Here is a 25,496-nt window from a genome sequence, read left to right as displayed (position 1 = left end):
GGGCGGGGCAGAGAGGGAGGTTGGAGATGGGAAGTGACACCTTCTCACAGGACTGTGAGTCCCCACGGAAATCATTTCAGCAAACTGCTTTGCAGACTGCAGAGCATCTCACAGTGGTTCTCACTCAAGGCTGCACCCTGGAAACTCCTGGGGAGCTTTGAAAAAATGCCACTGCCCAAGCCCCACCCACACAGCATCAGATTTAATCAGGCGTTGGGGTTAAACTGGGCTCCTGGATGACTGAGGCGCAGCCGGGGCCGCGGCGTGTGGAGGTGAGTTGGCCAAATGAATGGATCAGGGCTCACCCTGCGTGGGCGTCCACCTTCCCGCCGATGCTCAAGGCACAGGTGAGCCTCCAATGGTGTTGAGTTCTGCCAGAAGGAGATGAGGCAGAAGCATGGCCTTTGGGGTCACCCAGCCCAAGCCCAACCTCGTGGCCTGGGAGTAGCTGACCTCCTGAGCCACTTTCCTTGTTTGAAATAACGCCCACCCCAGGGGGCCATCCCGAGTCTGGCTCAGAGCACGGGTGTGTGAGCCTGCTGTAAGTTACATGGCGGGGTCCCCCGTGGAAGTTTATGTGGAGGTGCTGAGATCCATAGGATGCCAAGATCTCTAGACCTGAGCTCACCCAAGGAAGGGGACACGGTGCCCTCATGTGGTGGAAACTAGCTGTGTTCTTAATGGAATTTCAAACAAAATATTCATTTCTTTTAGCTGCACGACCACATATTTTGAGGTTTGGGCTATTCTGGTAATATTGCCGTGGCTGTTTACGAGCAGCTTCTGATGTGTAAAATTTAGCCTCAGCTCTCAGAGGATGTAATCGGGACAAAAATATCTCATTTAAAAAAGTCACAAAGTACAGCGGTGGGGAATTGCAGGGCGGCCACATATAATAAAGAGAGAAGCGCAGCCTTAGAGGGACTGTGAATTAAACAGTAGAACATGCCACATGGGACAATGTGACATGGCTCCACCCAGCAGCTCTAATTTGAGATTCTGATGAAGGCCCTGCTCTGTGGCCTTCCCCGCGGGTTGGCGGGGGGGCGGGGGAAGGGGCCTTTGAAGTTCAGTGTCCTTCCCCAGAACCCAGAGAAGTTTTTTGTTTTTTGCTTTTTTTTTTAAACAAAGAAGGTATATTTAAGAGAAGCAGCAGCCAGCCTATGCCTGAACATCGGGAAAAACAAAGCCATCTTACTTTTGAAGTTGGAGATTTGAGTCTTAGCTGGCATTTTGAGATCATGTTTCACTAGAAAATTGGGCCTTTAGTGGGGCTTTTAGCTGTTGCGTGACTGTGGGCGCCTCAGCATGGCACCCCCTGCCTGTCCACCCTGGGGCCAGATGGGGTAGGAGGAACAGTGATTAGAACAGCTGTTATTTGTCCCTGAGCCAGGGAGGTATGTTTTTAAACTTGAGGTCACTGTACACGTACACAGTTCACAGTGAACTATTTAAGTGTCACAGCTGTGCAGGGGTGGACAAAAGGAGGTTCTTCCCAGGGGCTTGGCTCACCTGCCTCCACACAGAACCACCCAGGAGGTTCTCAAGAGTCGGGTATTGGAACTACTTGACCAGACCTACAGCAGAACCCTGGGCCTACGAGTTGACATCTAAAACTCATCCCTCAGGCCTCTTTGTGGATTTGGTCCACAGCTTTAGGGTAGCGTCCAAGCCAGCGTTGCTCAGATTTCAGGATTTACAAACTAGTGAAATTACAGACAGAATCTTTTGGACTGACTTTGAGTTGTCAGCCTGTTATACTGTAAAGAATGAAAAGTGATGGCCATCTCCTTTCATCTTCCGCCTTGTTTCAGAAAACATTATTGACATCTGGCTTTGTTAAAATCTCCATGCCTGGTCTTTACCGCCCAGTTTGCTGGGAAAGGTGCACGAGTCATCACCGTCCAGCATCTGTGAACAAACCCCAAGGGGCTGAGGGCAGCCCTGTGAGGTGAGTGAGGGACCCAAGAGACAAGGCTTACCAGAGACAAACACTGCCTTATATTCCTTTATTTATTATATATATGCAAATCTGTTTTATGTACAATATTTGGTCCTACCAATAATCTTACCAAGGCATTCTACTGGTAATCTTCCCCAAAATAGATTCAGGTAAAATTAGATATTTGTGCACTTCACGACTACCCAAACCTACTGATTTCAGTTTGGGGGCCATATGCATAATTCGAAATAGACATACACTAGATTAAGGCGATGAAAGTGAGCTGCAGGAAACCAAAGGATTCAGAACAACTAGACTGTGTATTTTGCTTGCATTAGAATCACAACGTGAACAGCAAATGCCGTGCGGATCTCATAGTGCTTTTATTGTAGTGCGAGGGCTTCTGAACACCTACGTGACTGCATGGCGTGGCGTGGGTGGGGGGGCGTGTAAGCAGCCCACGTGACCTGCAGGAAGCTTCGCCAGGAGCTCATTGCTTTGCCGCCTCTCCTTTCTTGGGTTCTTGTTTCAGTTTGAAATCAGCCAGGGCGGCCTTGATGGCATCTTCGGCCAGCACTGGAAGTAAGAGAACGAAAGAGAGCCTAAGTTTCTAGAATCTGCAGGAACAGTCTTAGGAAGAGAATCTTTAAGAGCTGAGGTAGCAGTGCTGGGACAGGCTTAACAGAGTCACCTCACCAGGGTGCTGGGCGAGGCGCAGGCCTGCAGGCCGACGGCTGTTTCCTGAGCCGGATCCCTCCTGCGGGGCGGCTCTGGGGACAGCCTGTGCGGCAAGTACCCGAGATTCTAGGTTAGTTCCTTAGCCTCTTGGACGATCATGTTTTCTTGCTGTGATAGGGTGAGGGCTTTGTACATAAAGTGTCTGATGCACAGGAGGGACACAACAAATGTTAGTTCTCAGCTGCTGTCAGGGAAGTCGGGATAAATGTGGTGGACGCTGGTGACACTGGATGGCATTACTTAGGTTGTGCCAGTTTGTGGCTGGGATGGCATTTGCCGGCACTCTCTAGTGACCGCAAGTGTGGAAACTTTTATTTTGGAGTCGATATTAAAAGGGAGGCTTTGGGGGGGCTTCCCTGGTGGCGCAGTGGTTGAGAGTCCGCCTGCCGATGCAGGGGACGCGGGTTCGTGCCCCTGTCCGGGAGGATCCCACATGCCGCGGAGCGGCTGGGCCCGTGAGCCATGGCCGCTGGGCCTGCGCGTCCAGAGCCTGTGCTCCGCAATGGGAGAGGCCACAACAGTGAGAGGCCCGTGTAATGCAAAAAAAATAAATAAATAAATAAAAATAAAAAATAAAAAAAAAAGGGAGGCTTTGGGGAAAATAAACACTGAGAAAGCTGGAATGACATCAGAGAGAGTTGGCTAAAGGTTTCAGTACCCAAGAAGGCCTAATGAAAAGGCGGGGGGTTCCTCTGAAACCATGCGAAAAGGTTTACAGGCTATGGCCTTTATTCACGGGTATTTGAAACTGCAGCGCACGTGGAAAGAACTCGGGTCTCAGCAGACCTCCATCCCTGCTGCGGCACTCACTTCTTCTCTTGTGAGTCCTACCCTGGCAGGAGGCCTGGCCCTCTGCTGATTTTTAACTAATTTGGTCAGTAAATCTCCATCAATAAGTTTAGGCTACTGTTTCCCATAACCTCCTTCCCCTAGAAGGTTGAGATTTGAAAAGCTTTAGACTGAAATGGAAAGCCAAGTATAAGCCTTAAGGCATCTGGACTTTCTCTTAGGGAGAGTGCAGAGGGGGATATTGCACAACTGGGCTTAGTCATTGCATGTACACAGATGCAGACCCCGACAGTGATGGCATCTGGAAAGGAAGTGAGGAAACACACAACAAACAGGATTATGGTGAAAGCGGCATTTTCTCCTTTACTGGTCCCAACTTCACCATAGCCGGGTGAACAGCAACAGATAAGACTGGGGTTTAGACTCTGGCCCTCCCACTGAGGAGCTGTGTGACTGGGGGGCTTTAACCTGAGCCCTCGTTTCCTCCTCTGTGTGGGCAGAGGTAATGACACCTCTGGGGACTGGAGGACGTTCCTGAGGGTTAGAAGTGAGGCCACAACCTGCTCGGCATGATGCTTGGCCCACACCACCCGCGCAGGACTCCCCTGGAGGCCGCGGTGAGACCCTGGGCTCTAACCCTCTGGAGATTGTGAGAACGGACTCCATGAGCTGTAACCCTCGGAGGCTGTAAAGGTGGACTCCACTACCTGAAAGGACTCGCCGTTCCCCTGTCACAAATCAAGTGGATGCCATTACAAAACTGCCCTAACTGTCCGAGCCCATCGGCATCCTGGAGGGGACACTTACTGGAGCAGTGCAGTTTCACAGGCGGGAGGCACAGCTCCTTGGCGATGTCCGTGTTTTTGATGGTCAAGGCTTCCTCCACCTGAGAGGCAGATGGGACAGACGGGAAGTTTTAGTGATGCTCTGTCTGGTGGGACAGAAAATAAAAAGGGCCGAAGAGGCCCCCACGACAGGGTGGTGGGGGACGATTTCCATTTAATAACCCCAGACAGGGGACTCCCACTTCCATGTCCAGGCTGCAGCTGGGCTCCTCAAGTACGAAGTATACGCACCTGCACTGCTCAGCTGGGGTAAGCCAGGCCCGCAGAGAGGCTGCCACGAGGCAGGAGTGGACCCTGGGAGGAGTCTCTGAGGGATCTGCTTGAGGCCGCCAGCAACTTGAGCCTTTTTAAAAAGGCAGTGATGTTCTATGCTGGTTTTGTGACTCTCAGCTTCTCTGGTGTCCTTATACTAAATGTTCAGAATAAATCCCGTCAACTCTAAGTGCTAGATGGCGTCAGGGAGGCGGGAGGGGTGGCACCCAGGCTGGCAGCACCCGGGACAGTGGCACAGACAGCTCCTGGAAGGAGAGCTCTTGGGGCTCATCCCCAGCCCCAAGGAGAACCTTTCTCCTCTAGGCGGACTAAAAAGGATGCCTGGGGTTTGTCGAGAGCCCAGGGGCATAACAGGAGGCAGGCCTACCTGGAACGGAGCCCCGCTGCCTTAAGGAAAGTGATTTCCCCCCCTGCCCCCCAATCTCCCAAGTCCACTAACTCCACTGAATTATGCTTCAACTTCTGTGGCTGGAAACTCAGATGGGAGTCTCTCAGGGTCAGAGAAAGGCCCTCTCCCCACTTTCTGATCACATTCACGGGGCCAGGCCCTGGGAGCACAGGTGCCCTGTCTCCTCATTTCCTCTTTCCCTGAGGATAGTTCTGGACAAATCACTTCACAGCCACCTCTGGCCCGAAGAGGTTAGGTCTCTGCTTCCCCGGCCCTGAGGACCTTGCCGGCCAGGAGGCCCTGAGCCACGGGGAGCCGGCGGCACGTGGCCTGGTACATGCCTCTGTGACTCAGCTCCCAGAACCTGGGCCCGTGGGGCTGCAAAGGTGAGCACCTGCGGTTTGGTTTTTCTGAGAGGTTTGAATGGCGACAGGATTTTAGAAAGGCTAGTTTGTTATTTCATGAATCCTTGTAAGCCACCTGCACTCCCTCCTGAAGCAGGATGGGAGGAAACAAACAAAACAAACCACAACGGAACCGCCCCCGGAGCAGACTTAGACTTCTAAGAAATGATAACAGCGGTGACCCTGGAGAAAGCCAAAGATTTCTTTTCACTTCTATTGTGTAAGTGAGGATCTTTTTTCGATTTAGTTAAAAACAAAACACCATCAAAACCCCCAAACAAATAAAAATGATCAACAACAAAAAACTCCAAACTAAAAAACACTTAAAATTATCCGTAATTCCCAACGTGGAGAAGAATTTAATAAAAACCTCGGTAAGCAAAATTAAAAAGAAAATTCTTAGCATATTTAGAAAAAAAAATCATAGGTTTTTGGTTTGTTTGTTTACACTCACTAGACCCTTCCCTTAACTGAGAGCCAGGTTTGTGGAGAATGTGACTTAATTCTAGTTTGCAGAAACCTACCGTCTTCCCCTTTACCCATTCGGTGGCTAGCGAGCTGGAGGCAATCGCAGAACCACAGCCAAATGTTTTAAACCTGGCGTCCACGATCTTCCCCTTTTCATCCACTTGAATCTAGAAAAGAGGCAGGAGTTAGCAGAGGTTCTGGTGTGCCCCATAGAACCTGGCGCTCATGGAGGCCCACAGGGCGCTCCCTGAGAGCTTTGGTCCTGCTTTCTGCACTTAAAAGTTTGGGCACTAATTACTGAGTTTCCTCTATTCCAAAGAGCTCAGTGATGAGAAGATAAAAGCAGGAACAACTATACAGAATTATACAGGCCTAGCTAGTAAAGATCAACCAAAAAATATGCCTCCTGCCGCCCCCAACCCTAGCCTGATTTTTGGCCATGAGGTTCTCCTCCCAGCTGCTGGGTCAATGTGCGTCTTTAAACACTGGGAGAGTCTGCAATAAAGGTCTCTGGATAATGCTTTTTCCTTTGGCGCCAGACTGCATGTAGTAGTTCCCTCTTGCCTTGTTTCTGTTTTCCAAGATAGTCATGAAGCTGTCTGGCAAGCTGCCCACCACAGTGACGAAGGAGATGTGGAGAAAGCTATGGTTCACCCAGAGTGCCAGGCACTACCTGCATGTCATCTCCAACGTGGGGAAGGTTTGATATATTGCGTTTCCTGTCTCTTTGGGGATTGCTAACTGAACAGCTGTGGTTTTCCTTTGATTGGTGAAATTCACAAAAGATTTCACTTAGCTAAGTTGGAATTTAGGCTGGTACAGTGAGCACAAAGGTGAGATCAGTTCACTATGTCAGAAAGGGTCAGCGTAGTTTACCAGTGTGACTAGCATTCAGCCCCTGCTCGAGTCACTTATAACACTGACTTGTCCCATCTCACAGGAATCGAGATGGGGACCAGATGCAATGCTATACACGTAAATGCTCTGTCAACTACGGAGCACTGTACAAGCAAAGGGGTCAGCGTTACCACCAGTAAAGATGGGAGCCAGGAGTACCTGTAATTTCATGACATCACCACACGCTGGAGCTCCCACCAGTCCGGTTCCAACATTTTTAGATGTCTTATCAAGGGACCCCACGTTTCGGGGATTTTCATAATGATCAACAACCTGAAACGAAAGGGTGAACAGAAATCACAGTCACTCTTTTTTGCTGTTGGTCTCCCCGACTTTGATGGCAAGGTCCTTGAAGTCAGCAAGCTGAACCTGGCAGGCCATCACTAAACACCAAATTTCACCTTGGAATGTATTCAGAGATTCCAGATAGTGGCGAAAAATCAGCAAAATCGTGTCTTAATTCCGCAGGGTTTTGAACCACAAATAATTACTTGACCTGTAACCACCCAAGTCACCAGAGTTGGGCTCAAACAGCATTTTTGTAATTTCCAAAGAAAATCCGTTCTCAAAGGATGATGATTATTCGAAAATCCTAAAAGTAAGTATGGTCCAGAAATGGAAAGGTTTCCCAGAGCCTCAAGGAGACTGTTACAGGAGGAACAAGGCTATGGAATACGTCCCTTTGTGTGCGAAAATAATAAATATCTCATTACTGTATTTCAGGGCCCTGAAATCTCTCTGGTGCAGCAGCGCACCCTGGTGGCGGAAAGGCTCGTGTCAACAACACACATCCCTGGGTCGGGGAGGAGTGAAGTCCCTGGGGAAACGCGCGGAAGCCAGAACAGAATAAACATCTATTCAAACTGGCACACGGAAGGCTTTAAAAACCTTGACGTTTATTTACCAGTTAGTAGTAAGTATCCCGATCTTTCCAGTCCCCTCCCCCACCTCTCCAACCACGGATTTTGACTCCAATCCCAAGGACCTACAAGATAATGTCCAATCTGGACTTTCTGCCCCGGCTTGATTCACCGTATTCTTTAGTCAACCGGTTCCCGAGTGAGAGAGTCTCATGTTTAGGGACTTTCCACCCCCAGAAGGTAAAGGCTGCAAACTATGCACCTATCTCTACTCACAGCTCACCACCACTCCACACAGAAAACAAAAATTAAAACGTTATGACTGTTCGTTACATGTCCATCTCCACTCGGAGATGAGCTGGAGTTACTGTTGAGCTCCTGCAACAGTAACATCACCCTAAGTGGCCTCCCTGTGCCAGGCACCCTGCCGAGGACTCCGCAGGCATGGTCTCGAGTACGGGGGGCTGCTAAGACCCCATATGACAAGTGGGGAAACAGGTTCTGCGCAGGGCGCTGACTTGCCCAAGGTCACGTGGCCAGGGCGGTGGCCTTGGCTGAAGCCGCACCCCGCGCCGCTGTGTGTCGGGCTGGCAAGTCACTGCAGGACCCTGCTTCCTGAGCTGTTGGGGGTTTAAAGGCTGGATGCACGAGATCGCGGCCTGAGGCCGGGCCCACGGGCAGTGGCCACTAGATGAGCGGGAGCTGTCATTTTTATTTCAGGCGCGGTTAGTGCCCCTGCGCAGGGAGGGAAAGTCCAGGCGGATTCGCGCGAGGGGCGGCCCCTCCGTTGGGGCCAGGGGCGGCCCGTACCCTGGGTCGCAGTGGGGCCTCCCGGGCCCCGGAGTTCCCGGGCCCCGCAGAGTCTTTCCTAGGCCGGGCCTCCGCTAGGATGCCCGCACTCTCGGTTGTCCTCGCACTCCCGCTCCCGCCCAATCCCGCCCGCTCCTACCTTCCTGTGATAGAGCCGAGCCGGAGCTGACAGCTCCCGGACCGGCAGACGCGGGGCCCGGAGCAGCAGTGCCGAAGTCGCCCGCCTAAGACGTCCTGCTCCAGCTGCCGCCATCTTGCGGGCTTGCGCCTGCGCAGGCCGAGTGCGAGACCGAGGCGGAGGGCGCGCGTGCGCAAGTCGGCTCCTAGCTTGGAGCGCGCTCCCTCTAATGTCCCGGCGACTTCGCGCCTGAGCCCTCCCGCTCCGTGCACGTGCACGTGTACGCGCTTTGGTCCCGCCTTGGCCACGCCCCTCCGGGGCGGGCGGGGCGCGGAACCCGGGCTGGACGCAGAGCCCAAAGGTCTGGAGTCGCAGGAGGGTTTGTCCTCCGTGATGGGTTCTGGATCTGAGGGGCTTCGGGCTGGAGTTCGGGACCCAAGTGTGCGTTCACAAAGTCCACCGCCGGAATGCGCAGAGGATCAACCAGTCCACCTTTCTTAGCCCTGTTTTGCAGCTTAGGAAGTTGAGGATCAGAGCGGTGTAGTAGCTTGTCCTAGGTTGCCCGGAGAGTTAGACTCAGTTGGGATTCAAACTTGAACAATCCTGAGTTGGAATCCCGTTTCTGCTCCTAACTGGCTGTGTGATCCTAGGTGAATGACAGCGTCTTTCTAAGCTTCGATCTTCTCTTTTGTACTAATTCAAGGACAGTTCTTTCATCCATTGAGCAAATATGTGTTGAGTATCTACTTTTTGTCAAGGTGCTTTGGGAATCCAACGGAAAGAAAAACATAATTTCTGACATAATTAAGCTTGCTAATGAGTGAGAAAGGCAATAAATAGACACACCAAGGCTTTCCTACGTCAAAGTGGAAAGCTTAGCTAAAAGAATACTTTGCCCTGATTTTAAAAAGTGTGTATGTTTGTCCCTATTTCTCTCTCTATGAAAAAGCAAACTGTCACGATTTATATGAAAAGGCATGGCAATGAAGAGATTCTAAGTAAATGTTTACTAATGTAGTTTATTAATATTGGTTTGCAGAATATGATCCTATAAAACCAGAAAACGCACATGTGTATTTAACTGCTAGGCACCAGGCATTACATAAAGGGGAGGAATCTCTTTGGGAAGTGAGTTTTTCTCATGAATGGTGCAGTCGATCCTTCCCAGAGGACTTACACTTTTCTCTGCATTTGAGGCTCAGTTACTGGGGAGACTGAACCACGCGCCAGGTCAGAATAGGCGGTAAGGCGTTAATTCCAAGAATCATTTTGACCTTCTCAAGATGGCGGCAAACCCTTAATGTCAATCATCACGCTCACTTCCTCTATGCCTTCCACTTCCTGTCTAAGGACCCAACTTCTGTCCGAAGTTGTGGCGAAACACATGCCCTGTTAGTGAGTTCTTTTTTCCTCCGACGAGAACTATTAAAAGTATATAAAATAACATGAGTTTCGTGTATTTCGAGGTTTTGCTGTCATCCGTGGCTCACAGTTTCTCTCGAGGTGGCAGGAGAGCGCGGTTTTGATCAGGCGCGCGCCGCGGGCAGCTTCTACTTCAGTGGGTCTTCGGCGGCAGAGTGAGGACCCGGGAGTCACTGTAAGCGCAAGATGGCGACGGCGGCCGCAGCATCGGCTTCGGAAGCGGAGGCTGAGCCCAAGGCCGGGCCCAAGAAGGAGGGGGAGGAGGTTGAAGCTAAGGAGGCTAGGACGAGGAGGAAGGTGTTATCGCGGGCCGTGGCCGCCGCGACGTACAAGACCGTGGGGCCGGAGTGGGACCAGCAGGAGGAAGGCGTGAGTGAGAGCGATGGAGATGAGGAGTACGCCATGGCTTCCTCGGCCGAGAGCTCCCCGGGGGAGTACGCGTGGGAGTACGACGAAGAGGAGAAGAACCAGCTGGAGATCGAGCGGCTGGAGGAGCAGGTGAGCGCGGGGGTGGGCGGCGGGCTCTTTCCCTCAGGTTCCCGGGCCCCGGCCCGCCTCCCTTGTCCTCGGCGGTAATAAAGCCGCCAAGGCCGCCAGAGCGCAGTTCATCAGCGCGTCTCCCGTCTTTCGAGCGCTTCCTGCTCGCCAGGTGATTTGCAGCCGTTATCCCATTGAACCCTCGCAAGAACCCTTTGAAGGAAGTAGTGTATTTCCCGTTTTATGGGAGGAAACTGAGGCTTTTGGTGGAAGGAATTCTCTTGCTCAAGATTACACTTCCTGCAAATGGCGAGACAGGCTTTTGGCGAGACAGGCTTTGAACTTTGAAACGACTTCAGAACTCCCGCTTTTAGCCACACCGTTCAGCTGTCCAGCACGACAAATAAAATTTTATTTCTAAAAGAGAGTTATTTGCCTGTAGGAATGACGACGATGATGAACTATGGCGTGGTCGAGAAAATATTGACCGTGACGGTGATAATAGAAATGGAAAAGGAGAGATTTCAGCGTCTGGAGCCTAAGGCCCCAGTTCTGGCTCTTCCACCCTTGCGTGCGCTTGGGCGAATTTCTTAATCTCTCTCAGCCTCGGCTTCCTCATTTGTAAATTGGGAGAAAAGATTTTCGCACATAGGTTTGTTACAATGCTAATTAAAGCCCGGGGCCTGGCACTAGTAGCTACGTAATTTCTAATCTGTAACCTTATGAGTTACAGGTGGTGGTATCTCTTGTGTAATCTAGGATTCCAGCAGGAAGTAGGTGACACATTCAAATTAGGAAAGTTTGAGAAAAGGTCAGTAAAGGGACTACTGTGTCTAGGGCAGGGAAATCAGGAGTGAAGGCTCGGTACCCCAGGGCTAGTAGTAGCAGGACCTTTAGGTGTCCACCTTTAGGCCTGAAGAGGCGATGGGAGGGACTGGTTTTGCAAGTGAGACGTTTGTTCTAGGGGTGCGGCCCCAGTTTCCCATCAGGGATTGGGGTGGGGAAGAAGTACCCTGACCTACCGCTTTGCCTCTCTCCAGTCTGCTGGTGCCGTCTGCTGGAAGCAAGACAGCCAGAGACCTCATCAGTGTGGTCCACACGGTGGGTCACAGGACAGGGAAGAGAGAGGGTGGAGTGGATTTGGAGGGGCAAACAGATGGAGCACATTCTCATTTTACAGATGAGGAAACCGAGGCACAGAAGGAATGATGAAACGCTTTGCTTAGTCACTTGTAAGGGGTTTTGAACTTTTCAGGGTTGTCTGTGGACTGAATGCCACACTGGCTATGAAATTACTTAGTGATGTGAGGTTGTTAGCCTGGGTTTCTCACTTAACTTTGCTGGGTGTGAGATTCCTTATAACGTCCTCTCTCGAGGTGATGTTTTTGTTAAGTTGTGAAACAGTTATATTATCTCTTGGTATACCTGTCGCACTTGTCATCGCTTCTGAACCAGCTCGGGGTAGGCAGGTGGTTACCATTTCTGCTTTTTATAAATAAGCACGCCAAAGTCCAATCAGTCTTTTATTCATTCAGCAGTGTAATACGAGGTGCCAGGCGGACTGTGTCCCTGTCCTGGTGGAAGGAAACCTGTTCTTCTGGCCTTGGGCCTTTCAGTGAGCCATGAGCTTACTCTGTAGGGGAAAGAGGATTACCTTTTTAAGGGAAGGGGAGGCTTGGAAGCAGAGCGATTAAGTCCGTGATGAGGGTACCCAGCTTACTAGAGAAGGATGGGTCAGTGCAGAGGCCACCGGTCTACTGGTATGGTGCAGTTGCCAGCCCTGCCTCAGGCCACCAAAGGTGACCACACAGGATGGGATCCGGCAGGTGATGGTGAATTGAAGAGCCTCTGGCTTTATCCTCTTTTCCGGGGGGTCTAGAAATGGACTTTTCCAATTTTTCCAAAACTCCCTCCCACCTCCTCCTAATCCCACAGCCTCTAGTTCCTGCTGTAACGACTTTCCTGGTGGAGCATGATGGTCGGTAACTTCCAGAGAGGGCTGTGAAACCCTCGGCCTTGTCGTACTTGCAAATTCCAGTTCTCGCCCTGAACGTGTTTATGAAAGCTCACAGTTAGTAGTGTCTGTCCATGTAACAAAAGCGGAGATTTCCCACCATTTGTGTTTGTGGCCTGAAACTAAAAGTGGCACCTCATGGTGTCTTACAGGTCATGCCAGCGCTCTGAGCCTGCTGTCCCAGTTGGTAAAGGGAGGGTTGTAGTAGTGCCTCCCTCACCGGGCTGTCGTGGAGCTTAAGCGACAAGACGTGTGTAAAGCTCCAGGCACAGTTTGACGCACAGTAGATGCAGTGATGGGACCTGCTCCCTTCTCCTTCCCCCGCCCTTTCCTGTGATTGCAGCTAAGTGTCCTCTCCACCAGGCCTCTCTGTCACCTCTCCGCCCCCAGTCCAGGGTCAGGTTGTGCTGTTAGGGAGTTAGGAAATCAATTCTCAGAGCACTTGCACGTTGGCTAAGCCTCCTCTTTCTTCAAAGCATCCTTTGTCGTTAACAGTGTTCTGAGACCAGACTAGACCGGCACATGTGCTCATTTGTCAGTGCTGGTTGAACACTCTGGAAAGTCTCTTAAATACATGTCAGGGTGCATTTAATGTACATGCTCTCAGAGCACCTCTTCATATATAGTATCTTCGTTATTTGGGCCTAAAAATCAGAAATTTAGATCAAGAACCATCCTAGAGACAGTTCCTTTACGTAACAGTGAGTTTTGTACGTTTCTCTTCTGACCTCCCTGTGGTGTTCACGGGAGGGCCGCTTGCATAGACGTTACTCAGGCTGGCTAGGCAGGACTTGCCCACCCCCCTTCACACTCAGGAAACACATTCAGACCCAGGTGAGTTGCGAGTGATGGGGTGACAGGGAGGACTGTGCCTGCTCCTTCGCGAGGAGAGTACATCTTCCATGATCTTCAGTTCTTTCACTGTGGTTACTTGTGTGACACACTTGACAGCCAATTTTGAGACGTCAGTGCATCGTGGCAGTCCACTTGAGATGCAGAGGTGTACTCCAGTGCTTTCCGGTACAGACGGGGAGACAGAACCCCTGGACGTTAGAACACTTGTGTCCTGACCTCGTCCTGTCCTTTTTCAGCCTATCACATAATCATGGGGTGGGTTCAGCCTGTCAAGTTTTATAAATCATGAGCAGGAGAACATTGCTAAAAGATTTTTTTTTAAATTATAGGTCATGGGCTTACCTGATATTGATTCTTCTTTATTATCTATTTGTGTGTAATTTGATACATACAAAGCAGTTCACATCTGTAAACTGTAAAGGATGGTAATGAGATGAACACCCTTGCTCTACCCCTTGCTCTAAGAGTGGGGATTCATCAGTACTGCTGCCCGTCCCTACGGCTTCTCCCTGGTTCCAGTGCCCTGCCTTGACCCCATCCCCTCCTCAAACCCAGGTAACTGCTTTTTTGAATCTTGAGTGCTTCCTTCTCTTTTAAAACATGTATAGTTTTATCCTCTAAGTATGCATTCCTAAGCATATATTGTCCACTTTTGTTTGTTTTTGAGCTTTTAAAAAAGTGTATCATGCAATGTGTAATCATCCGGGACTGCTTTCCACTCAGCAGTGTGTTTCTAAGATTCAACCGTGTTCTTGCAGTTGCAGGTTATCCATTTTGACTGCTGTGTGTTCAGTACACCAGGGTGTGAGTAGCCCACAGCTTATTGGTTGTTCTGGCATTTGAATTGCTTACAGTTTTTTTTTTTTCCTATTACAAACAAGCTACAAGGAACATTGTTACTGTTAAACTGTGCCAGTCTCAAACCCTGTAAGAGTTTCTCTAAGTCAGTATTTTTCAAACTGGGGCCATGGTCATGGGTCATGAATTCATTTTAGTGGATACACCCGGTGTCCCTCTGTGATATACTTTCTGGTTGCGTGGGTCTGTTTCTGGGCGCTTTCTAGTGTTCTGTTGGTCAGTTTGTCTGTCCCGTGTCAATTCCGTGGTCTAACTCATTACTGCTGAGACTTGCTACCTGTTGAGACAGATCCTCCTGTGTGCAGTTTAATGCAATAACTAGGGTCTAGATTACTAAGAGTACATTGTCAAATGGCAGTGTTAGTCGAATGAATTATAGGTCATCTGTCATCTCTGGAGAGGGAAATATTTATTGCTGAAATGTGGCAGACGTTGGAAGAGTAGATACTAGTCTAGTCTTGGTGTAGAGACTTAATGTAACCCCATACCCCAACTTGTTTGAAAGCTTTTTTTCTTCCCCTTAAGATTTATTTATTTATTTATTTTGGGCTGTGTTGGGTTTTCGTTGCTGCGCGCAGGCTCTCTCTAGTTGTGGCAAGAGGGGGCTACTCTTCTTTGCGGCACGCAGGCTTCTCATTTTGGTGGCTTCTCTTGCTGCAGAGCACGGGCTCCTGGTGCGTGGGCCTCAGTAGTTGTGGCTCACGGGCCCTAAAGCTCAGGCTCAGTAGCTGTGTTGCACGGGCTTAGTTGCTCTGCGGCATGTGGGATCTTCCCGGACCAGGGCTCGAACCTGTGTCCCCTGCATTGGCAGGCGGATTCTTAACCACTGCGTCACCAGGGAAGTCCCTGAAAGCTTTTTTTAAAAATTAAACTTTTCATTTTGAGGTAATTGTAGGTTTCCCTCCAGTGGCAGGAAATAATACAGAGAGATCCTGTGTACCCTTTACCCAGTTTCCCCCACTGGTGACCTTTTGTAAAACTATAGTACAGCCTCACAACCCAGGTATTGACGTTGACAAAGTCAGCACACAAATCGGCTCTGTCACCTCAGGATCCCTCCTGCTGCCCTGATAGAGCCACAGTTCCTGACCTCTAGCACCCACTAATCTGATCTCCATTTCTACAATTTTATCATTTCAATAATGTTATGTAAATGGAATCATATAGTATGTAACCTTTGGGGATGACCTTTTTTCACTCAGCATAATTCCTTCAAGATTCATCTGAGTTGTGTGTTCATTTGTTCCTTTTTATGGCTGAGTAGTATTCCGTGGCATGCATTTCCATGGTTCGTTTACCCATTCACCCATTGAAGGACCTCTGGATTCTTTCCAGATTTAGCTGTTAGGAATACAGCTGTTATGCACAACATAGGTTTTATTTCTCTGGAAAAACACCCAAGGGTGCAGTTGCTGGGTGATATGGTACTTGTGTGTTGAATTCTATAGGAAACTGCCGAAAACAGTTTCCTGAGTTGCTATACCCATTTTATATTCTCATCAGCAATGTATGAGTGATCCAGTTTTTTTGCATCTTCTCTGGCATTTGTTAGTGCCACTGTTTTTCCTTTTGGCTGTCTGATAGGTGTATAAGGATAGCTCATCGTGGTGTTAGTTTGTGTTTCCCTGACCGTTATTCATGTGCACTCACTTGCCATCTGTGTCCTCTGGATATATTGGGTTGGCCAAAAAGTTCATTCGAGTTTTTCTGTAACATCTTATGGAAAAACCCAAAAGACCTTTTTGGCCAACCCAGTACATGTTGGTTCATGTCTTTTGCCTACTTTTAATTTTATTTGGATTGTTTGTTTTTTACTGTTGAGTTTGGAGTTATATCTTTTAGATATTAGTCCTTTGTCAGATATGTGGTTTGTAAATTTTTTTTTCCAGTCTGTAGCTTGTCTTTGCATCCTCTTAACAGAGTCTTTTACAGAGCAAAAAGTTTTAATTTTGATAAAGTCCTGACTTTCTGAGTGTTTTTATCGTGAATGGTTGTTGGATTTTGTCAAATGCATTTTCTGTATCAATGGATACCATGATTTTTGTTCCTTAGCTTGATATATAGTGGACTACAGTGATTGCTTTTCAAAGATTGAGCTAGCCTTGCATACCTGGAATAACTCCCACTTAGTCATGGTGTATAATTCTTTTTGTACATTGAATTTAGTTCTGTAAGTTTTCCTGTCCACTCTGTGCTAGCTGCAGTCCACTTATTTTTATTTGCTGTGTTTGCATTTTCATTCAGTTCTGTGTATTTTAAATTTTCTTTGAGAGTTCCTCTTTGACCCATAGATTATTTAGAAGCGTATTGCTTAATTTTCAAGCATATAGAGATATTCCTACAGTAATTAATTGTTGTTATCAGAAAACATACTCTGTATGATTTAAGTTTTAAAAAATTTGTTGAGGTTTGTTTTATGGCCCAGCATATGGTCTCAGTGAATGTTTGTTGGGCACTTGAGAAAAATGTGTTATTCTGTTATTGTTGGGTAGAGTGTTCTATATATAGCAATTAGATCATGTTGATTAATGGTGTTGTTGAGTTCTTTTATATTCTTGCTGATTATCTGTTTGGTAATTCTTTTAGTTGCTGAAGTGGGGGATGTTGAAATCCCCAATATAATTGTGGATGTCTCTGTTTCTTGTTTTAGTTCTATCAGTTTTTGCTTCATCTATTTTGAGGTTCTGTTGTTTGGTGCATGCACTTTTAGGATTGTTTTGTCTTCCAGGTGGGCTGATCCTTTTATCATTATGTAATGTCCCATTTTATCTCTGATCATTTTCTTTGCTCTAAAGTCTACTTTATGTGATATTAGTATAGTCACTTCTGCTTCTTTTTGTTTAATGTTTGCATGCTATATCTTTCCCCATCCTTTTACTTTGAACCTACCTACATCCTTGAATTTGAAGTGAGTTTCTTGTAATCAGCATAGAGGTGAGTTGTGTTTTTATCCACTCTACCATTCTCTGTCTTTTAATTAGTATGTTTAGATCATATACTTTGAAGGTAATTATTGATATGTTAGGTCTAAAGCCTGACATTTTATTATTTTCTGTTTGTTTCCTGTGTTGCTTGTTCTCCTGTTTCTCTTTTCTTGCCTTCGTGTGGGTTATTTGAACATTCTTTAGTATTCCAGCTTGATTTATTTATAGTGATTTTTTTAGAGTATTGCTTTATATAGTTTCTCAGTGGTTGCTTTGGGTATTTCAGTATATTTGACTTACATGGTATCTATGTTTTACCCTGAGTGAAGTGTGGAAATCTTCCTATTTAGGTCCCTTTACCATTCCTCCTTTGAAATGTCATTGTTTTGGGTATCAGATAGCTTTAAAATTTTTATTTCCATTATCATACGATTTAGAAGACTCATGAAGAGAAGGATCATCTATTGTATTTACCCATATTTCTGCTCTTTCTTCCTTCCTGATGCTCCAAGATTTCTCTTATCATTTGCTTTCTGTTTGAAGAAATTCCTTTAGCTATTCTTTAAGAGTAAGTCTGCTAGTGACAAGTTCTTTTAGTTTTCCTTTGTCTCAGATGTACGATAGCTTTGGAAGCAATTATCTTAATTTATTAACTTTTTTTTTTTTTTTTTTTTTTTTTTTTGTGGTATGCGGGCCTCTCACTGTTGTGGCCTCTCCCGTTGCGGAGCACAGGCTCCGGACGCGCAGGCTCAGCGGCCATGGCTCACGGGCCCAGCCGCTCCGCGGCATATGGGATCCTCCCGGACCGGGGCACGAACCCGTATCCCCTGCATCGGCAGGCGGACTCTCAACCACTGCGCCACCAGGGAGGCCCTTAATTTATTAACTTTTAACTTGAAATATAAAGATAAACCTTTTTGTACCTATCACTCAACTTCATCAGTCTGTTGCCATTTTTGTTTTTCCCGATAGGGATTTTCATTTGTTTGTTTGTTTAGTAAAAGAAAAGAGCTCTTACTGATGTACCTGGCACGTGCTACAGCGTGATACTAAATTACCTTTCAGTGGGATAACAAGGATAGGAGGGAGGCTCAAGAGGGAGGGGATATGGGGACATGTGGATGCATATGGCTGATTCACTTTGGTGTACACCAGAAACTAACACAGTATTGTGAAGCAATTATACTCCAATAAAGCTCTATTAAAAAAAAAAAAACTCACAAGAACCTTACGAGCTAGAACCTAGTGGTGTATCCCATTTTACAGATGAGGGAATGGAGGCTTAGAAAAGTTAATAACTTGCCTCAGGTCATACTTTGTGTTTATTTATTTGCTTCATTAGAATGTTTTCTGTATTTCAGAGAGAACACACATGTGTTCTGACAGGAATTGTAACATATTTGAGAGAGTGTTAAGTTTATTATAAAAAGCTCTTTCTTGTGGATTTTTCTCCCTCTTCCTGAGGGTAAACCTTGCCTTGCTCTTTTCGTGGCTCTCCCACATTGCACATGTTTTGTGCTTGTGGCAGATGTGTCGTCACCAATGGTGAAAAAAGCTGAGTTATTTTGATGATGCCATTCTAAATTTCAACTTCTGTTCCTTTTTCTTCTAGCTGTCTATCAACATCTATGACTACAACTGCCACGTGGACCTGATCCGACTGCTTCGGTTGGAAGGGGAGCTTACCAAAGTGAGGATGGCCCGCCAGAAGATGAGCGAGATCTTCCCTTTGACCGAAGGTAAGGCTTCCGCAGTTGGGCTGCTTTTATAAACACAGAGAATTGAAGAGTGTCCTTTTTTTCCAGTGCTGAAAGTGGGACATGGTCCTTATAGAAAATTTGGAACATGTAAGTATAGTGGAAAGAAGAGAACCCATCATCCAAAGTCAGCGAGTTTTAGTTCATCCTCTTCTAGTTTTTGCTAAACGTAGTTGTGGTCATGTGATACTGACTCATGTTTTGAATCCTTATTTCTTTATCCTAACTTTATGATAAAATATTTCTATGTAATTAAACTTTTCCCCCGTTCCCTTTCCTGTTCTAGTGTTTGTGTATTTAATCCATTCTCAGAAACAGATAACTGTAAATGTATTATAACTAAACTTTCATAAATAATTTTTAATTTAAATGTTTCATACCTTATTTGTTCCACAGTAGTTGGGCATTTAGGTTATTTCTACTTATTTGAAACATAATTACACTGAGCATCTTTGTAGTTAAATCTCCGTGAATGTACATGATTGATCTTTTAGGGACAAGTTGGAAAACAGGTCCTAGATCCAATTCTGTCCCCTTCTCCCTCCCACAAAGCATAACTGCAGAGCATAGAAGCTGAAATCACATTGCCTGGCTATATGTCTTTCTAGCTGTGTGACCTTAAACAAATTATATAAACATTCTAAGACTCAGTTTTGGAATTCTCTGGTGGCGCAGTGGTTAGGAGTCCGCCTGCCAGTGCAGGGGATGCAGGTTCGAGCCCTGGTCCGGGAGGATCCCACATGCCACGGAGCAACTAAGCCCGTGCGCCACAGCTGCTGAGCCGGCGCTGTAGAGCCTGCAAGCCACAGCTACTGAAGCCTGCGTGCCTAGAGCCTGTGCTCCACAATGGGAGAGGCCACCACAGTGAGGGGCCTGTGCGCCGCGGCAAAGTGTGGCCCCCACTCCCCGCAACCAGAGAGGGCCTGCGCTCAGCAACGAAGACCCAGTGCAGCCAAAAATAAATAAATGAATAAACAAATTATTAAGACTCAGTTTTCCCAGCAGTAAAATGGGGAATAACAGTAGTTTCTGCCTTGTAGTATATTGATTGGAAGAGACATTCTGTGCACAACACTTATTAACACATGCGTGGCATGTTGTAAATGCTTAGATAGATGCCATTGTTATTAATGTCCCTGTCACCTGCCTCATAGGTTTTTGACAAAGATTGAATGAGAAAATATATCAGTGCTTTGCAAAATATAAAATGCCCAGCCACTCTAGAGATATTATGACTTTAGTGATTGATCTTCTTTGGAAGCATAAGCCTTCTATGTGCTTGGTGCAGGTTTTAAGAATTGAATTTCTGTGAACTGGGCCAGGTTGTATAAGGTGGATGAAACGTTCTCGTGCTGATGCCTCACGGTGCAGTCCCTGCTTTCAGCCCGCCCTTTGGTGCGGGGGGCGGTAATGCAGGGGACCCTGGTGTCTTGCAGAGCTCTGGCTGGAGTGGCTGCATGACGAGATCAGCATGGCCCTGGACGGCCTGGACAGAGAGCACGTGTACGACCTCTTCGAGAAAGCGGTGAAGGATTACATCTGTAAGTTCCCTGCGGGCTCTTCCGAGGGTGTCAGGTGGGCTCATCTAGCATCACTCTCTGCCGCCGTGGATTGTACTGTGAGGTGTTGCTACCCAGGAAAGAGCATTCATCCAGCGATTGGAAAGATTGGAGTTCATTTATTATTATCATTGTGGTTTTCAATTGAGGCTTTAGGTTTTAAAATACAAGTAGAAGAAATATTTGAAGGAAGGAGGTGAATATACTCACCCCCACCATTTATCTGGCAGGGAGAACTTACCTGGTATTTCCAGATGACTAAAGGTTACCTTTTACACATTAATTGGATTTTTAGAAGCTTTGGACGGAAGGCTTTTTTTTTTTCCAGTACTAAAAAACTTAAACTTTGAATTTTGACATTTTTATAGATTTATAGGAAATTGCAAAGATAGTACAGAGAAGTCCTATGTACTTGCTTGATCCAGTTTCCCCCAATATCTTATGACTATAGTACAAACTCAACACCGGGAAATGGACCTTGGTACAATGTGTGTGTATATAGTTCTGCGATATTTTATCCCACCACTGCATCGAGATGCAGAATCTTCCATTACCTCGGAGATCCCTTGTCTGCTGGTCTTGACGTTTTACCAGTGAAAGTGAAGTGTGGACGCCTTCCCTCCCTTAAAATCCCGTTTGATGGTATAAGTCTCTAAATATTTTCTCTACGTACACTGAGGACTATATCACACAATGCTATGGACAGAGTGTTCTTAAAAATTATTTAAAATGTTTCCCCATTTTTAATTAAATATCCTTTTTTCCTATCTGATTTTCCTCACTCCCTCTGTGGGCATTTCCCCTAGTGAGAAGCATAGACCCTCTGTAAACTAGACTAACCCTCACTAAGGGCTTCAGCTCCAAGAGCTAGTTCATTTCCATTTTCATTTTGCAGCCCATATGGCAGCTCTGTACTGGTGAGCAAAAACAGAGTAGCTCACAAACCTTAGCTAAGTTCTTGGAAATGACTTATTTCATTGAAAAAGCAAGCCTAAGGAAAACATACAGTAATTCTCATGTTGGCTTTATCTTTTTAGTATTTTTATTTTACAAGGTTAGTGTATCAGCATCAAAAATTATTTTCAGATCTCTGAAAAGTGACTTGATAGGCACAATATGTACAGTAAGAATCGACGCATTCCTAAAGAGTTTAATTCATTGGTCTTAATGCTGCAGGAGTGAGTATATAGAAGGTTTAAAAAGTGAAAGAAACAGGCAACCAGGTCTTTTTTGTTGTGTTTTAGAGATTTAAAATATCAGTAACAGGATTGGTGCTTTTAATTTTGTTTTTTCACTTTGATCAGAAGGCTTAAAAATGAATCAAGACTTAAAAGTTGAAAAATTCTAGGCTTTGCAGTCTTTCTGAAAAGTCACTCAGATTTGTAACTATTTTCATTTAAATATTTACTGGATTTCTTCAATTTTAACAAATGAGCTCTATAATCAGTCGTATTACATATTACCACGTGGCACGTACTGTTTATGGAGTCAGATCTCAATGGTTATACGTAGTAGGGCCATTAAGACAGACTTGCTTTTTGGGCTGCAGTGTTGGTACAGGGAACCTGGGATACTTGTTGGTGATGCTCTTCCCTTTCTCCATGAATGAGTACTTTTTTGGTGGGCTCATTTCTTCTGTTGTTCATCAGAACAAAAGTTTTGATGTTTGGGCATTTCATATCCTGAACTAATAGGACACTTCTCATTTTTAGGTCCTAACATTTGGCTAGAGTACGGCCAGTACTCAGTCGGCGGGATTGGTCAGAAAGGTGGCCTTGAGAAAGTCCGCTCTGTGTTTGAAAGGGCCCTCTCGTCCGTCGGGTTACACATGACCAAGGGACTCGCTGTCTGGGAGGCTTATCGGGAGTTCGAAAGTGCCATCGTAGAAGCTGCCCGGGTGAGTGACCAGTGCTTGCCTTGGCCACCCAGGGCTGTCCTCGTAAGTGGTCTTGGAGAAACATAGTTAGGCAGTAAATAAAATCACGAGTCTTTGTGGAGTAGCAAGCATGTCTTCTTTGACTAAAAAACAGATGACCCTACAATTTTTTACTGATATTTAAACATACTACTGTTTTAGTTACTGGTTCCGGGTGAGAGTACAAGGATAACGAAGTCATTCCAAAAAAAAGATTTTATATGTGTGTGTGTATACATATGTATGTGTACATATATACGTATATATATATCATGTCCCATAGTAACTGAGAGATTTAATCCCATCATAGTTGCGTTTTTAAGACTAGACTATGATTTATAGAATTTTATAGTCCCCTCCCTAGTGTCTCTTTTCCACTCTGTGTGTGACCACAAAGTTGTTGTTGGTACACCGTGGAGCCCTCTCCTTAAGTTAGATCACTGTGGTTAAAGTAGCCCAGTCCCGTCTTGATTGTGTCCCTGTTGAGAAATGTGCGGTGGTGCTCTCCCCCTACCCGGACTAAGGTGTTGGGGCTGAGCCTCTGGCTGACACGTGTGGCTGTCTCGAGTGTCAGTCGTGACCCCACGTGGAGTCTGCTCCCACGCTCCCCTCGGTGTTCATGCACTTTCTGGCCACTGTACTTGTACTCTTGCCCTCCCTTCATCTGGGAGTCTGTTTTCCTCTCTTGCCAGCTCCGGAGAGCCTGTAGGAGCATCCCCGGTGCCAGCTCCTCCAGGAGCCTTTCCTTGATTCCCTCCCTTCATAACAAACTCACAAACTCAGCCCTGAAAACCAGCTTGAAGCAAGTCGCCATCCTTTGATACTTGTGAGGCTTCGCTTTTGTGATGCTTATGCTGTATCTTGTTGTAGTCATTTGGGTTCATTTCTTAGATTCCTTCTTGCTCTCCCCTCATAAACACTCGCTAGGGAAAACATTCACTTTTGAGCCTCGTGCAGCATTTGGCACAATACCTCGTGTATGAGAGGTCCTATGAATTTTTTTAGTGTGAACTAAAGATGTGCTGAAATATTTTTTGAAGTAGGAAGAACCAGAGTTTGTCATTTACTACGAATTTGCTTCTTTAGCCCATAGCTGGCTTCCTTTCCCCTTTTGACCGGGAACAAACCTTTGATTCACAGCTGGAGAAAGTCCACAGTCTCTTCCGGCGACAGTTGGCGATCCCACTCTACGGTAAGAGAAAGTGACCCATCCACAGCCAGTCCTTCGTCGTTCTTAGAATGCTTTGGAGCATGTCACGTGATTAGGCCTTTCCCAGCATCTTGTGAGGCGAACGTGGCTGGTGTTCATATTCTCATTGGACAGTATCACTGTGGACAAGGCCCTGGGGAAAAACATATCTTGAATTGTTTATGCTCAAGTGGGTTATGAGGGTCAGGAGGGGCAGGACTAGAAGCAGACTTCCTGACCCCTAGTTTCCTGTGTTAAGACATTGTCAGGGAGGCAGAGAGGGGGTCTCTGAAAGGAATAGGGAAACTGACCCCCTGTGTTTTCTGGGGGAACTTTATTGAGTAAGAGCTCCATTATGAGCATTTTCTCTTCAGAAGTAACCTCCATAACAGCGTGGGGCTTGTACGTGGGCTAATATCCTCCTCCTGTGGAGGTGAGCTGGTGGTCCAGGAGCGCAGTCGATTGGAAATGTTCCTACCTGAATTTCTTGGGGCTTGGGAAGGAGTCTCCTTTTGTGTGAACATATTTTGGCAAGCCAAGCCTTTGAGCTTGAACGTGAGCAGTGCTGGGAGGACTTCCGAGCATGGGAAGAATTGGGTGCTGCCATCTTGTTTGTTCCCCAGGTGTGGTTATGTGTTGCACACACTCAGAACCTCTGGCCAACTTTTTTTTTTTTTTGCGGTATGTGGGCCTCTCACTGTTGTGGCCTCTCCCGTTGCGGAGCACAGGCTCTGGACGCGCAGGCTCAGCGGCCATGGCTCACAGGCCCAGCCACTCCGCGGCATGTGGGATCTTCCCGGACTGGGGCATGAACCCATGTCCCCTGCATCGGCAGGCGGACTCTCAACCACTGCGCCACCAGGGAAGCCCCCTCTGGCCAACTTTACTTGAGCCCAGGTGTTATTTCTTTTTACTTCCTGGTTTATTTGGATTGGATTCGACAAATTATGAAGTGGCTCTCCAGTCGAATCCTTGGGTGACAAGCAGAAAAGGCTAGAGCTGAGCTGGCTTCTAGGTTTCATCTCACATACCAGTGTGAGGCAGTACAGCATGGTGAGCAGAGCATGAACTTGAGCCAGACTGCCTGGGTTCAAAGGCTTGTTCTCCTGTTAACTGTGGCCAGTTGATGTAACCCTCTGCTTATGTTTCCTGAACTGCAAAGTGGGAATCATGGTAGAACCTCCCTCGTAGAGTGGTGGGGATCGCATGAGGTAATGGATGTGAAGTGTTAGAACATAGGGAGCAGTAGGTAAGTGTGGTTAGAGCGTTGCTATTTCATTTACTCTGATTGATTAACTAGGTGGTAGGGCTGCCCAGGATGGTGCTTTGAGACGGAGTCTAAGACCAAGTCAGGGCTCAGCAGAAGAGCTCAGGATTCCATCAGTAAGAACCCTGTGGCCACAGATGTGGGAGGGGCCAGTGGCACCTGAGTCTCAGGGTTTACTCTGTGTTTGAGTTGATAAAACCCAATGGCAAGACCCACGGGGCTGAATCCATCTCTCAATAGATATGGAGGCAACGTTTGCAGAGTATGAAGAATGGTCAGAAGACCCCATACCAGAGTCAGTAATTCAGAACTATAATAAAGCACTACAGCAGTTGGAGAAATATAAACCCTATGAAGAAGCACTGGTAAGTGTTGGTCTCTTTTACAGTAAACGTCTCTCTACAGACTTTTCCCTAATTGATAGTTGCAAGTAAAACAGTATCTTTTAACATTTGTTTTATTGTGAAATATACTATAGAGTGTATAAATGTGTACATTCAGTTTACATCCTGATAATAAAGTGAACATCCATGTACCCACCACCCAGGTTAAGAAATAGAGCATTGCCAGTACCTTAGAAGTCTCCTATGTGCCCCTCTCCGATTGCCTCCTCTTCCCTCTCCCGAGAGGTAATCACTTTCCTGACTTTTGTGATAATCATTCCCTTGCTTTTCTTTATAGTTTTACAACCTATGAACGTATCCTTAATTAATATATGGTTTAATTT

At 46.8% G+C, this 25,496-nt stretch overlaps 2 protein-coding genes across 5 annotated transcripts in view; one reads left to right on the top strand and one right to left on the bottom strand.

The window, feature by feature from the left end:
• Positions 1–1,992: 1,992 nt before the first annotated feature.
• Positions 1,993–8,734, bottom strand: ISCU (iron-sulfur cluster assembly enzyme). 2 transcript variants are annotated; one of them, XM_082640168.1, is made up of 6 exons: positions 8,554–8,734; positions 6,904–7,017; positions 5,904–6,014; positions 4,277–4,355; positions 2,639–2,723; positions 1,993–2,518 (listed from the first exon to the last, which is right to left on the bottom strand). In XM_082640168.1, the coding sequence occupies exons 1-6, from the start codon at positions 8,665–8,667 to the stop codon at positions 2,482–2,484; spliced, it is 540 nt and encodes a 179-aa protein (XP_082496294.1). In that variant the 5' UTR covers positions 8,668–8,734; the 3' UTR covers positions 1,993–2,481. The 2 variants fall into 2 exon arrangements, with proteins under 2 accessions (XP_082496294.1, XP_082496295.1); XM_082640169.1 differs by lacking the exon at positions 2,639–2,723 and having other exon boundaries at positions 8,554–8,724.
• A 1,286-nt stretch (positions 8,735–10,020) lies between these two features.
• SART3 (spliceosome associated factor 3, U4/U6 recycling protein) overlaps positions 10,021–25,496 on the top strand; it is a 32,786-nt gene continuing 17,310 nt past the window's right edge. The window contains exons 1-6 of one of the 3 annotated variants that reach the window (XM_082640164.1): positions 10,021–10,452; positions 18,695–18,821; positions 20,276–20,380; positions 22,111–22,295; positions 23,400–23,505; positions 25,010–25,134. In XM_082640164.1, coding sequence (XP_082496290.1) covers positions 10,141–10,452; positions 18,695–18,821; positions 20,276–20,380; positions 22,111–22,295; positions 23,400–23,505; positions 25,010–25,134 — 960 coding nt within the window. In that variant the 5' untranslated portion in view covers positions 10,021–10,140. Of the gene's footprint in view, positions 10,453–18,694; positions 18,822–20,275; positions 20,381–22,110; positions 22,296–23,399; positions 23,506–25,009; positions 25,135–25,316; positions 25,399–25,496 lie in introns of those variants that run through there. The other 2 variants (XM_082640165.1, XM_082640166.1) reach the window with 2 other exon arrangements.

Source organism: Mesoplodon mirus (assembly GCF_964341445.2).
Source record: "Mesoplodon mirus genome assembly, chromosome: 13".
NCBI lineage: Eukaryota > Metazoa > Chordata > Mammalia > Artiodactyla > Ziphiidae > Mesoplodon > Mesoplodon mirus.
Note: the sequence above shows the minus strand (reverse complement) of the source record. Positions and strands in the feature narration are given on the sequence as shown.